This window comes from Oculina patagonica, chromosome 9 (genome assembly GCF_052425735.1).
Source record: "Oculina patagonica isolate OP01 chromosome 9, crgOcupat, whole genome shotgun sequence".
Classification (NCBI taxonomy): Eukaryota; Metazoa; Cnidaria; class Anthozoa; order Scleractinia; family Oculinidae; genus Oculina; species Oculina patagonica.
The window spans coordinates 31118304-31132821 of record NC_135766.1 but is presented as its reverse complement, the minus strand read 5'-3'; the positions used below and the strand labels follow the sequence as shown (position 1 = coordinate 31132821).

Sequence of the window (14518 nt, the reverse complement as noted above, 5' to 3'; positions counted from 1 at the left end):
CTCTTATTGGATGGCCTGTCATTAGCTGGTGCCATGAATCAATCTAACAGTACCTTTTTGCCTGAACCATAAAAAAAGATTTAAAAAAATAAGGACTAAATAATAAAAGATGCAGTGACTGCATAAAGCAAGAATAGATAATGTTCATGTACTGTACGGTACATAATAACGCACTTTCTAGAAAATGGAAAATTGATCTCTTTTTTGCTTCTGTCCTTCAATGTAAAGGTGATAACCTTATGTAAAGTGTATCTAGTAGTTTTTACCTGAATCAGGAAAACCAAGCTTGAGACATCCCTCTGCTTCTGCCGAACCCTTTGGTGGCAAAGCAGTACAGTTTGGTAAAATCACAGCCAAGTAGTCGAACTCTCTCGCAACTCTAAAATCTGATTCACAAACACTACTTTCCAGCGCTTCACAGTCCTCTCTACATAACCTGACTGGCTTGGGTTTACTTGAACTCGAACAGTAAGGATAAGTGCTGAGACAAATAGCTTTCAGTGCATATTTTGCGCACTCTTCCAGAAGTCGTGGCTTTAGAAGGCTGAAAGGACTTCTAAGGCTCTCCTCTAGTATCTTGGGATTCTTGTTTATATACAGTAGTTTGCTTTTATCTAAGTAATTATTGCAGATGTGACCATGATAGTGGTGGCAACTCGCTTGTCTAAGACAGGAGGGAAAAGAAAGAACCATTACAAATTTTCACAGACCACAGTACAATGTAAGAAAGGTAAAGTCTGCATCGAGCCTAGTAGCCCATCTTGCTAAAGCTTATCCTAGTTTCTGTAGCACGAGGCCACATCAAGGAGTACAGTATTTTTGATGGTCAGCGGTTTGCTTGCAGTTAGTATTCACTCCAGTTTCCTTGCGGTTAGCTTTTTCACTCCGGTCTGCTTGCGGTTTGCTTTTATTTGTTGGTTAGGGCATTATACTACATTCCGTCATTTCATCACTCCATCATTTATTCTGTGTTCTGCATTCTGCAAAATGCTCCTACTGCCCCCATAGCCTTTCTTAAAAGATATATTAAATAATTATTACAGGTGCATGTCAATTACCTTTTTTCTCTAATAAGTTCCTTGTCTGGGTCATAATCCAAAGCATTTGTACTATAAACAGAAAATATGCAACTTAACAAAAAAATAATATTATACAGACTACAATTCAATTAAAATTGACAAAATTTTGTTCTGTTGGTAACATGTACAAATGTATACAATGACTGTAAAGTACAAAAGAGAATTTTTTGTAATACAAACCTTTCTTGTTCCCTTTTCTTTAAAAATTTGGCTAAATGTATAAAAAAATGAATAAGAAATGATTAATTGAAGTGAGAAGAATAAAAGATATTTAGGTCTGACATCAGAGCTGTTACCAATAATATTAATGAAGTATACTGCTTGGTGGATGGGTTGGGATGGTAATAGGGTTGGGTATTTTTTTAACCAAATTATACAGTAAAATAAATGAAGTTAAAAGCATATTTTACTGAGTCTTTCGATAGTGACCTTTAGATTTGACGAGTACAAAAGTGTGAGTACTGGCTGAAAAATTTGTAACCTATAGACTACGGGTGTATAGGCTAGCTAAGCCCCTGCACCTGCACTGTACACGTAGGTTTATCTTAATTGGGGAATGAGACTCGACAACATCTCCAACTCCTCTCGTTTTCCAGACGTCTCCCAACCAGACCAAATCTTCTGGTCTCCTGTATAGGTCACCAAATCTCCCGGATATGAAGAAAAGTGACTAGAGTATGTGTCTTTGCATTTATTGCGACAGATTTCGAGGAGGGGAAAGATTTTTGGATATTTATTGTATTTTTGTAGATGACTTAGCAGAACTCTATTTTCTATTATGTTTTTGGGAGGTCAAGAGGCAAAACTGGCAATCTCCCAGCCAGATTTTTTTTTTTTTTGAGGTTGACATTTCTGGGACAATACACATGGTGATTAACAACAACAACAACAAAACTAAATATTTGATCCTGGATTAAACCTCCAGGATTGCCTCAGGATAAAATCAGTTACCCACTAGCATTATTTTGTAAAAGCCACTTACTTCGACTGGAAAGTCATGGCATGTTTTGCAAGGTAAAACTGCCTCATGTAACCATGTCATATATTATTGCCTAGCCTGCGTAGCAAGCGTTCCTGTGCGAGCGAAGTGCTCTCTTCGCCAGAATCTTTGCTCGCACGGGACACACAGCAGCACTTCGCTCGCACGGAAACGCTTGGTACGCAGGCTAACTATTGCCTGCCATAAGCATTTAAAGGAAAGTGTCATTCAATAATAAACATGTCAAAACTTGTCACTGAAAAGCTCATTACAATTATTTTAATGCTTTAAAATTAATATGGAATTTTAGTCGCTTGCACAACAACATCTAGCCCATTACTAGATCGAATTTTCAGTACATTTTTAGTTCAGTTGCTGTTAAATCAATCTTTAGATTTATGTACCATTAAAGAGAGATTTCTACAGACTCGAGAAATTAAAAGAAATAAATAATTTATTCGTTTGTTCAGCCACGGTCTCTCGAGCAATTCCTTAATTTGAACTAGACAAGCATAAAAGTCCATTTATGTTTATTCAGCTGTTTTTACTTTTAAACGAAGGGAACCATAAATTAAAATGATGGGAATGTTTGATCACCTGGCTCTTAGATCGCTTACAACGATTGCACAAAGCTATAACGGGCTCGATATTAGCAACAGGTACCAAGATTCGTGGAACAATATAGACAACGCTTACAACAAAACGAACAAAAGAACTTTTCTATAAACGTTTGAGTTTTTGATCCCTTGCATTTTTTTCGAAATATGTAAAGTAGATAATCTCTGAAGAGATTAAACAGCCTGATTACGGCAGAGGTGTTAAGAAGCTAAAAATTTCCCATTAGAATCACACACGGAAACTTGATAGAGTTAACAAATTTACGTTGCAAGACTCGACTCAATGAAAGCTATTGTCGACTCTCGCAGTTTTCAACAATAATTAGCACTTCCGATCACTAATTTCTATAAGATATTACTAATCTGAAATAACAATAAACTTCCCTTACCAATGTTCCGTACGAAAATTCGAGGAGCGACGACTCCAGAGCGCTTTACGACTTTCTGAGGCATGCACGCCTCAGCGCTCTTACACTGCACAGAAAAACAACCTCCATTGACAAGCAATGCTACTTCGCATGAATCGTTTCCACAGCAAAGTTCTTTGCATGTTTTCATGCTCGTAGTTCGTTTCAGAATTGAAAAATTTCCAGCCCTAGCGCCTTCCCGAAGAGTGGCCCTGCTCCATTCGCGGCCATCTTTCGTGCACTTTTTCATGTTGAAGTTGCTAGATTTCGAAGCCACGATTCCTATAACAAACGCAGTCTTGTGTTATAAAAGTTGCACCAAAAAGAGACCATTTCGACAGATTTTCCATTAATACTAATCCATACTAACCTAGAAATATAAATACATATAACAAACAGAGTCTGGTTTTGTGTCGTGACTTCCAACAGAGCGCGCACTCCATAGAATCCATTGCATATCAAACTGAGTTTATACGTTCGAATTATTTCTAGAACTCTGGACGTTATGTGCCGCCAAATACGTTGGTCTGAACAATTTCGTGTTCAAACGCTTCCCTGTAATTGATATCCATCGGTGCAATCCGATAAATGAACTCAACAGCGCCACAAATACAGTTCAAATTCCAGCAGATCTCCACTTCCTTCAATACACGGCCGCCATTTTGGTCGGAAGCTGTTTATGGTTTATTGATTACATGACGTAACGCATACGGGGATCTGGCGATATTCGACGCTCATTGGTTTGAAATCAGCTGATTTAAAACAATTTCGCAAAGAAAACAAATTTTCGGCTCGAGTGTAATTTTAAACGTGATTTTTAGAAAGGTGCATATTTGAAAGGATGAAAACATGCTAGGTAACGCACAGAAATAATAAAAACATATTTTTTCTTTGTGTTGATAGATTGATTTCCAAAGGTGATTTTTCTTTCTTAAGAAAATGCCGTGGGGGCATGTGAGCCTAACAACATTATAGGGTGCCATGCGCGCCAGCAAGCGAGCAAGTGTTTCTCTTCGGGTTAATTTTATTCGCCTTTATTCTTCACCTTTATTTCGCCTTTATTTATTTTTTTTTTCTATTTCATTTTTTCTTTTCGAATTGGAGGGCCTCTGCGGCCTGGCTTGCCTTGTCATCACTATAAACCCAAGTTGTTGAGTAACTGTTTGTAGTTAGGCTCCATGAATTCCTCGTCCTATCTGCTATAGGGATGCAGAAATGACGAATTGTAATGCTTTTTTCGCACGCAGTGCGTCAGAATGAAGTCAGTGTTATTAGAAGTACAGTGTACGGGTTTTTTCAATTGCAACTTAAAAGTTGATGAAGCAAAAACAATATATCGATTTCGTTGAAAAGAGTACTTTGAAATGATAAAAACTAGTAAAATATTAAAGTTTGAAAGTCTGCTGCGTAAACTTGACCCATAAGCATACAAGCGACTTTAATTTAATGATTTCACGACTTGCGAACAACTTTCTGGCTTTACAAGGGACGCCTCACAAATAATTTTTCAGCAGATAGATCTTCGCTACATAACCAGATGGACTAGACTTTCTCGACTTCTCGTCGGGAAGCTTGCGCACCGCGTTCCCTTTTATTTTTGGCGGGAAAGAAAGCCCGCCAAAAGTTTATTTGGCGTAGCCGCGTCGCCCATGACTGCATCAGCCTGACAGCGGGCTTTGCAAGTCGCTACGGCGCTACCCAATTTTCTTTTTCTAGTAAAAGAAAATTCAGATAAAACTTTATACAATTTCAGCTGAATTAAACGGTCAGTATCGAACTGATTCACAAGTAATATGTTAACCACGAACAGAGCTGTGCAATCTTGGCCTTTGGAAAAGTATGCGAAGTTTATTTCGACATGCACGAGCGAGGCACAACAAAATCAGAATCAAGGACATTGGAAGGTTTGTACACCTTTGTCTTAGAACTAGACACACTGCAATTATATAAAGTAGTTTCGTAGATTGAAAGCTGTTTTAACTTGAGTTTTCTTATTTCATTTTTGTTTGAATTTGCAGCAATTTTCGCCTTCGGAAGACGGAGTTAGTACTTTACAAGTATCGCTTCTAGAGTCAAACATGGTCGTAAGCGATGGGAAAATTATACACGTTAGTTTTCCCTCATAATAAACCTAGCTTAGAGTTACGTTAACTTAGCTAGTTTTAAGTTTTTCATATCTGTTTTAGTTGTATTTCTAATCAGCATATTATTATAATGTTACTTCTGTATATTATTCAAAGCTAAAATAGAATGTCTCTTTATTTAATACGGAGCAAATTGGTCGCCATTTTAAAGTACAATATAAAGTACAAGGCTAAAATGCAGTTTAAGAAACTCCTCGAGTAAAATGAGAAAATCTCCAAGATTTTCCATAAGTTGTTTCTTTTCTTTTCCTTTTTTCTTGGAAAAATAAACAGACAAGACGAAAGACAGACAGAACTGTTAAAGTATGGATTGTAGCAGCATTTTATAATGCTGTTTATACAAATGAGGAATGAAAAGACTTTCAACAATTTAGAAGCAGCGTTTAAATCCAGCTATTTTTTTCATAGGAAAGTTACTCTTTGTTTAACGCCAACAAGTGGTTGAAAGCTGTAGTTAAAGGCGACAGTATGCTGTTCATGTACAAGATGAACGTAAGTTATCTGCAGTGTCTCTGCATTGACTCGTCCAGTTCATGATCAGTCATCATCTGAATCCTAAATATCCTCTGGGAGAATAGGGCCATGTTCATGATCAGTAGTAATAGTAGTATAAAGTGGATGTCAGTCAGTCAGTCAGTCAATTATTCAGTCAGTCAGTCAGTCAATAAGTCAATAAGTCAGTCAATAAGTCAGTAATAGTAATAGTAATAGTATATCTTTATTGCGCCTTACTCTCCAAAGGGAGGAATTGGTCTGTTTACAACAAAGGTTTTAACATTTGAATACATTTAAGAAATAACAAAAATTTGATTCTTATACAATTCATAATGTCAATATATGTAAAAATTAAATAAATTATAATGTTCATTGTGCTTGTAAGTTAAGAAGCTCTTTCCTTTTTTGAAACATTGAATGTATAGTCAGTGAGTCAGCAAGTCAGGCAGTCAGTCAGTCAATAAGTCGGTCAGAAAGTCAGTCAGTCAGTTAGTCAGTCAGTCAGTCCATAATTAGTCAGCAAGTCAGGCAGTCAGTTAGCCAGAAAGTCTTATCTGATTGTGGCTGATCATACTTTCGAAATATACCAAGAAAAGCACTGTTTCTCATTATTAGGTTATTCCATGTTTTTGTTCCGTTCTGTGCGTTTGATTAAAGTGAGCAGCTTGTTTGTTTTCAACAAACCGCTGATCAATGAAACGGTGGATGCACGAAGTGGGTGAAATACTGCCTCAAAGAAGGGCTTATTAACGGCAGTCATATAAGCTTCTTTTTTGTCTCTGAATATCAACAGAATGATTGCAGGAGATTCAGGATTAAATTCAACAAAAGCTCCAACCGATCAGCCATGGAAAACTGCCGTCACTTCATATCAGAGATCTCTCCCCAGATCCCCGTGCGAGAAATGCCGGTGGCGACCTCGGCCGAGACCGACTCGCAGGTGCCTATGGAAGATTCACAGTTAGTTTCCCCTGAATCCCAGCTAGTCAGTAGAGGCACTAAAAGCACCATCACCTGCAGCTCTACAGCGAGTGCTGCTACGAGTGAATTCACACTGCCCGACTTAGCTCATAAGGTAATTTTTCCTTAAGAACTGGCTTGGGTGAAAAGGAGGGGTGCAGTTCGTGCAATGCTTCTGCTTTCTTGGGCACTTAGCGTGACGACACTAATGCTAAGGTAATTTTACAGACTGCAGACCACGTCACAATTCTTGAGACACTTGCCCTTTTTACACTTAGCAAAAATAGCAATTACCCCCTGCCCCATTACAATGCTGTACATACCTTATAAAAACAATGCCTTCCGTTGCCGTCTATTTTGCAACATGGGTTTCGGGGGGGGGAGGGGTTCTACCCCTCTGAGAATTCGTAACGGAATGTCACGTTACAGTTGTTGAAATGAGTGTCCCCCCGGAATAATGGCGCGGATTGTGGGTTTCAAGATCAATAGCTGGGGCCGATGTTTTCTCAGGAGAGCCCATTTGTTTGCTTCTCCTATTAATTTCAAATTCAGATTTTTATTATTTTGCACTATAAACTGAAATCATACCTACAACAATAAAATTAAAACATCAGCGAAGAAATTACATAAATAGAAGAGAGAAAATATACACTGAAGGTCCAAACTGAATTGTGTTCAGTGTCCATAAGCCAGTTCTATTGCAAACTAAGCGAAACAAGAGTGACAACCCTGCAGCCAACGATTACACTGCTGTATTCTTTGCGGGAGGCGCAGTGGCCTAATGGTCAGCGCGCCGGACTCCGGAGCGGACGTTGTGGGTTCGAGCCCTGGCCGGGGTCACTGTGTTGTGTTCTTGGGCAAAACACTTTTCTCTCATCACTCATAGTGCCCCCTCTCCACCCAGGTGTATTCAGTATAAATGGGTTCCGGCAAAATAATGCTGGGGGTGGGTACCTTGCGATGGAGTAGCATCCCATCCAGGGGGTAGTAGAAATATTCCTAGCTGCTTAATGCTATCAGAACTGGGATAAGCTCTGGCAGTATGCTCCACTTTGGCTCGAGGCTGCCCTTATTCTATGCGGCTAGCGTTTGGTTCTCGCACGCAAGAGGTGTTAGCTCTCAAGACGCAAATACCGTGTGGGTTTTTTTTTTCGGGGGCGTGGGGGCAGAGGGGGAGGGTAACCCATGTTCGCTTAAGAGCAAGTTTGTAGAAGAATCGAACAAAAATTGTTTTTTGCGGCAATTCTTAAAATACGGAGATTTCGCTCATCTACTGCATGAAGGTAGTCCTTATTAAAACTAAAAACGTTATGCTGTTTTTTTCTTCAAATAGTTTTATTTTTCTGAGAAAAACGAAATTTTCGATTTGACATCTAGACTCGTCTAGACTCGATTGAGAGGGTACAAATTGGGTTGAAAATTGACCATTTTCAATCGATTCGTATGTCAAAACCATCACGCGCAGAAAAAAATAAATACAACCGGTCTATTGCATGACTCTTCCTTGTCCAAATAAGCATAGTTTCAAGAGTTTTGGTTTAATCTAATTATTTTACGGTAAACAAAACCAGACTATTCTCACGCGAAATGAAAGTCGGTCGGTCAAAAGAATCGTCATTTTCACTATGTGCCTTATCTCAGAATTCCTTGAGATAAATATATTTTAATTGTAGAAGGATGATACTTTTAAAATATTTAAAGTTTTGTCTGGGTAAATGATTAAGCACTTGTCAAAAAATTATTCAAAATCGTACAAAAACGACACAAATCACGCAAGCTTTCGAATGCGTGACCAAAAGTATTACCACCGTATTTGTTCTTTAAATCAATTTAGTCGCAACACTAGCAATACCAAGGCATAAATCATAATAAATATGTTCACCTTTGCTTGATTATGATATCCTGTCCCATGCAGTACGTTTTTTCCTGTCATTTCTTCAATGGCTGCCCGTTCAGTTCGCATGCCGCTTGTCGAATCCGTCTGCGACTGGTGAATTTGAAGCAACCACCGATACGAGTTTAACCAAATATGTATCGTCATGATTAACAAGCCCTTTTTGTGTTACTTGATTAAACCATATTTCAGGTTATAGCCGGCAAAGCGTTTTCGATAAGCCACTTTGCAGTGCCTGTTGGCCCCGTTATTATTCCAAGTGAAGTATAAATTTGCATACTTTCGAGACAAGCGTGACAGTTATTTATACTTAGGGGGTGGGGTGAGGAAGGGTCTTTTAAGACCCTTCCAAAATTTTTAGATGAATCAAATGTTTGAAAACGTTTGGGGATGAATTGTCACAAACTAATACCGTATTTTACATGGGGATGTAAAAGAATTTCACAACGTCAAACCTGACCCCACGGGAACAAGGATACCAGTTTTCTGGAATATGACATTTGATATTTCTCTTCCTACATCTCTGGTTGTTTACCATTTACAAAAAATTTCGGAAAATTTCCGTTGGGAATTTGCGTTGGGAAGAGTGCGTTCCATTTAGACGGGTCTCATTCGTTCACAGGCTCCTCTCTGTTCAGTTTCTGTTCGAATCGTCCGCGAAAGATGTTTATACTCAAGTGCCGTGATGAATGAAATCATAAAGTTCGTAGTTGACAAGGAAAATCTGATAAATTCAAAAGATTATGAGGAAATAAGTATCCTTGCAGCGGCTGCAACTTTCATGAGACGCTACCTGTGCCACAATAGTAACGCTATTTTAAATGTTCTTTGTCAGCATATTCGATCGATGAATTTAATATACTTGCTTTGCCCAAAGAAAGCTTGGCTTCAGGCAGAACTTTTACCTACCATTTATCGTAATGCAGTATATTTTGTATAACTGATGAAAAGACTTGAGTAGAGCACTGACTCGTTTTAACCCTGAAAACTCAACCATGAAGAACTTACATAAGACTGACCCGCCATTTCAGTTGAGGAGCGGTGAGACCCGGCGGCGAAAAAGGCTTGGGACTAGTGAGAAAGACGAGAAATCTGTAAATGGAACACGAATTTCCATTGGGAAGTTTCCACCGGGAAAACGGGACTACCTTTTCAGGTTGTCCGTTTATTTCGGGAATTTTCCAGTGGGACGAACCGAAAAATTGTGTTCCATTTACATCCCACCCGGAATTTCCGGAAATTTTTTGTAAATGGTAAACACCCCCTATCTCCTTTAGAAGTCTTCCCTTTACTGTGATAAGCAATCTCGTGAGGAACTTTGCATGTACTGGAACTTTTTCGCCATCCAATTCCAAGCTCGGATCGATGAAAGGGACAGATAGTAAAATCGCGTCGATCATACGAGCAAGGACTGCCAACTATCGTTTTAAAAGAACAAGAAACTTCTATGAGACACCAAGTGCAGCGAGAACATGTGGAGTTTCCAACAGTTCACCAGACAACTGAAGGAAAAAGCACTTTACGGGGACTGTGTTGTGCCGGTTGCTCCACAAATGGTTCGTGAGAAAAAAGAAATCATTCAAACATCTATAATCGAGTTTAGTAAATTAAATTAGTCTCGTCTCCTAAAAGTAAACAACGTGAATTCTCGCACACACAAGGTCAATTATTTTACTTTGTTGTTTTGGAGAATAACGAAGTACATAACTGAATTATATGGTTTTTATAGAAGGAGCAACCAGCAATTAGTAGATTATAGACTACCACCAAACCGGAAACGAGAAGCAAACGACTTTTAGAAAGTCTAACTTTAATAGATTACAACACTTTTTCCTGACAGCGGCTTTTTGTCAATACTTTGACGGTTTTTCTCTCTTTGATTTTGAGCGTAAGCAGAACTTATAAGTAAAGTAAATCACGTAGCAAATACGAGTTTGTGACAATTCATCTTCAAACGTTTTCAAACCATTGATTCATCTAAAAATTTAAGACCCTTCCTCACCCCACCCCCTAAGTATAAAAAACTGTCACGCTTGTCTCGAAAGTATGCAAATTTATACTTCACTTGGAATAATAACGGGGCCAACAGGCACTGCAAAGTGGCTTATCGAAAACGCTTTGCCGGCTATAACCTGAAATATGGCTTAATCAAGTAACACAAAAAGGGCTTGTTAATCATGACGATACATATTTGGTTAAACTCGTATCGGTGGTTGCTTCAAATTCACCAGTCGCAGACGGATTCGACAAGCGGCATGCGAACTGAACGGGAAGCCATTAAAGAAATGACAGGAAAAAACGTACTGCATGGGACAGGATATCATAATCAAGCAAAGGTGAACATATTTATTATGATTTATGCCTTGGTATTGCTAGTGTTGCGACTAAATTGATTTAAAGAACAAATACGGTGGTAATACTTTTAGTCACGCATTCGAAAGCTTGCGTGATTTGTGTCGTTTTTGTACGATTTTGAATAATTTTTTGACAAGTGCTTAATCATTTACCCAGACAAAACTTTAAATATTTTAAAAGTATCATCCTTCTACAATTGAAATATATTTATCTCAAGGAATTCTGAGATAAGGCACATAGTGAAAATGACGATTCTTTTGACCGACCGACTTTCATTTCGCGTGAGAATAGTCTGGTTTTGTTTACCGTAAAATAATTAGATTAAACCAAAACTCTTGAAACTATGCTTATTTGGACAAGGAAGAGTCATGCAATAGACCGGTTGTATTTATTTTTTTCTGCGCGTGATGGTTTTGACATACGAATCGATTGAAAATGGTCAATTTTCAACCCAATTTGTACCCTCTCAATCGAGTCTAGACGAGTCTAGATGTCAAATCGTGGCCCGTGCAGTGAAGTACCCAGACCGTGGCAAGTTCCAGAAGTCGGGCAACGACCGAGAAAAATAATAAGAATTGTTGTTTACTCGAATAACTATTAAAAAGCGCGCAACTAACAGTGTAGAACTGGCAGTCGTCCAAAGCTATTTTTTTTCTGAGACTCTCCATGTAATAGCATCCGATTGATGGGCAGAGCATCCACGACGAGTCTATGAGGAAAACAACTTCGTGTAAGAAGACGTCAGAGTCGCTCTTCTGGTCAACCTCGCTGATTGGCCACAAAAATATTTTTGTGGCCAATCAAGAGGAAGGAGTTTAAACGCTTCTGGAACTGGTTCGGTAAGACAAAGTGCCCAGGGGCTGTTACGCTCTATGTTGTAAACTTTCGCCCGAAAATCCCGTTGTCCCGATAAGCTGCCCGTCGCCCCCATTTACTGCCCCTGGGTATCCGAGGATGCTCTTAAATATTACAGACAGACAAAACCACGACCTTATCAGTGACGATAATGACATTCACATTTTTCACAATTTAAGTCATCCTATGGATGTCTTTGCACTACAGATCACATCGTCAGTGCCACGCAGAGATGGCCTCCGGACCAGTAGCCACACTGATATTCCACAGGACCAGCTTAGCCTGATGATAAGACTTTGTTTGACTGACAGTAACTTCCCTGCTTTTGTGGAGGCCGTCGAAAAGGAACTAACAAACTTGACATCTTCAGAATAAAACCGTATCGTTTAGCATGTGTCAGTATTGGGAAGGTTTCGCTGTATCGAGCTGTAATTTTACAGTGTATTCAGACAATAACAGTCACAATGCTTGCTTCATGTAGTTCTAATCGTAAAAAATAGACTCCATCGTAACGGGTAGGCAACGCCGTCAGAAATTGCAGTGTTAGTATGGAAATACGATCGCAAACAATTTTTTCAAAAATTGAACTCTGAACAACTTGTAAATCGTAAAGTTAACATACTAGGCAATAGATTTTATTTACCAAATTTAAGGTTGTAGCTGGGATAGAAAGCGTTAAGTTACGTTTTTAAATTTAATACTTTTGTCTATATTTTTTCCCGCGAGCCGCGTCAACCCATCGAACCAAAACCTAAATGTCGCAACTCTACGGAAAAAGAATATAGACCAATGTATGCAAAAAAATTAAAACGTTACTACAGTCGAAGCTCTCATAAGCGGACACCCTTGGGACGCGAAAAAAGTGTCCGCAACTGGAGCTGGCCGCTTACGAGAATGGTTCTTGTAAGCGGCCACTAGAGGTGTAGGGGATAGATGGCCGCTTACGGGAGCTTGCCCAGCTAACATAATGGTAATATGCATGTTAGTGGTGTTTCGAAATGTAACCGGACGCGGATGACGACAAAACAAACACTGAAATATGGTACTGTCAATTACAGTAAAATTATTGTGACGAACGGCGATGTGAAGTTGATTGATTTACAAGATACAGAGTGTTTTTATATGATTTTCTTTGGGGTGTCCGCTTACGGGAGCTTAAAAACAAAGAAAAAGTCTAAGACGTAATCTCGGAAAGTGTCCGCGGCCGCTTACGGTAATGTCCGCTTACGAGGATGTAAAAATACAGAGTTTGTATGGGAGTAAAAACGGGGTTTCTAACAAGGTGGCCGTAAGTAGAGCTGTCCGCTTACGAGAGTGTCCGTTAAGAGAGCTTCGACTGTAGATGCTTTCTAGCACAGCGATTCATAAGTTGTTCAGAATTTAAATTTTGGAAAAAAATATATTTGCCATCGAATTCCCTTACAAACACTGTAAATTCTATCGGCTTCCCTTCCCGTCAAGATGGCGTCCAGTGAAATGGTAAACTGGTAAACAGCCCACGACACATCTATTCCTTGGCGTTCTCGGGCGCAATGAGAGGCGCCCTGGAACGGTGATAACAATTATAACATCTTCAAGTAAATCGCCAGTCAGCTGACGCGGAAAGTTCCCTTTATTTTATTTTATTTCAATTGGTTCAAATTATTGATACAATGTGAAAAAAACATCTTCGCAGTTTCGAATTCTTGTTTTAACTTATTCCTGTTAACGACAATTTCTTATTTACATAATTGGGATCTAAACTTTGCGTAAAAAACTCTAAAAAACGCTAGCTAAGGCATAAGTATACAAACTATATCTGTGTATGTTAGATTTCAATCATTCCATCAGCACTTTTGGGTAATTCTATTCTAAAAACAGAGCTTCGCAAAACGATGCTGAAATTAGACCAACACCGCCCCCCCCCCCCCCCCCCCTCCCAAACCCCAACCTATATTTTCCACTCCGCCTCGTTTAAACTCTATCTCTATCTAAAAATATTGAGGGACCGTAGCCAGGGTTAAGACGGAATCCACTAGGAAGTCGAGTAATATTTATTAAAGTTGGACAAAAATCAATTTCCAGAATAATTTAAATCCTATTGCGTTATTTCCTACCCTTAATAAAAGGTAAAGATGTAAGTAATTATCCGTGATAACACCAACAACAATAGGCCATTTCCGAGTTACCCTTTGCCTCTGTTTCAAAACGAGTCTAAGTGCGAAACCTTTCAAATGAAAATGAGTTTGATTTGCATAAAAATGAACCTGTAGGTGAAACTCATTTTCATCTGAATGGTTTCGCACGTGGACTCGTTTTGAAACAGAGGCAAAGGGTAACTCGGAAATGGCCTATTTCTTATCAGAGTCTGAGAAAATGAATTTCAAAGTTCACAAGGTATGGGCAAAATCTCACGTGTAGCCATTTTGTAAATTCGTCTTAAGCGATTCAGTGGAATTCAGCGGAACTTCCAAATGTGTTTTCGATGTGTGGTGTTGTTAGAAAAGATTTCTTTTGATAAGATATTTGAAGCAGTAACAAAAAAGTTTGCAATAAGGTGGAAATAATTCTGGTACAACAATTTCTTATCAGAGTCTGAGAAAATGATATTTAAAGTTCACAAGCTATGGGCAAAAGCTTACATCTTTTAAGAGATTCAGTGGAATTCAGCGGAACTTCAAAATGTGTTTTCGATGTGTGGTGTTGTTAGAAAAGATTTCTTTCGATAAGATATTTGAAGCAGTAACACAAAAG

At 38.8% G+C, this 14518-nt stretch overlaps 2 protein-coding genes across 5 annotated transcripts in view; one reads left to right on the top strand and one right to left on the bottom strand.

The window, feature by feature from the left end:
- Positions 1-3746, bottom strand: part of LOC144664626 (dyslexia-associated protein KIAA0319-like protein) — a 29362-nt gene extending 25616 nt beyond the window's left edge. For 3 of the 4 annotated variants that reach the window (XM_078525774.1, XM_078525776.1, XM_078525775.1), the window contains exons 1-5: positions 3453-3746; positions 3065-3364; positions 1260-1290; positions 1059-1109; positions 267-664 (exon numbers count right to left, since the gene is read on the bottom strand). In XM_078525774.1, coding sequence (XP_078381900.1) covers positions 267-664; positions 1059-1109; positions 1260-1290; positions 3065-3364; positions 3453-3534 — 862 coding nt within the window. In that variant the 5' untranslated portion in view covers positions 3535-3746. Of the gene's footprint in view, positions 1-266; positions 667-1058; positions 1110-1259; positions 1291-3064; positions 3365-3452 lie in introns of those variants that run through there. The other variant, XM_078525777.1, reaches the window with a different exon arrangement.
- Positions 3747-4758: 1012 nt separating this feature from the next.
- Positions 4759-12181, top strand: LOC144664805 (meiotic recombination protein REC114-like). The gene is made up of 5 exons (XM_078526025.1): positions 4759-4986; positions 5101-5190; positions 5635-5718; positions 6515-6796; positions 11993-12181. The coding sequence occupies exons 1-5, from the start codon at positions 4876-4878 to the stop codon at positions 12158-12160; spliced, it is 735 nt and encodes a 244-aa protein (XP_078382151.1). The 5' UTR covers positions 4759-4875; the 3' UTR covers positions 12161-12181.
- The last annotated feature ends 2337 nt before the right edge of the window (positions 12182-14518 follow it).

What these genes read in the sequence shown, in the direction of transcription:
- LOC144664805 (XM_078526025.1), top strand. Translation starts at nt 4,876, where the DNA reads ATGTTAACCACGAACAGAGCTGTGCAATCTTGGCCTTTGGAAAAGTAT. An exon ending in AGAATCAAGGACATTGGAAG is followed by an intron (nt 4,987 to 5,100) that starts GTTTGTACACCT and finishes TTGAATTTGCAG; the next exon opens with CAATTTTCGCCTTCGGAAGA. An exon ending in GCGATGGGAAAATTATACAC is followed by an intron (nt 5,191 to 5,634) that starts GTTAGTTTTCCC and finishes TTTTTTTCATAG; the next exon opens with GAAAGTTACTCTTTGTTTAA.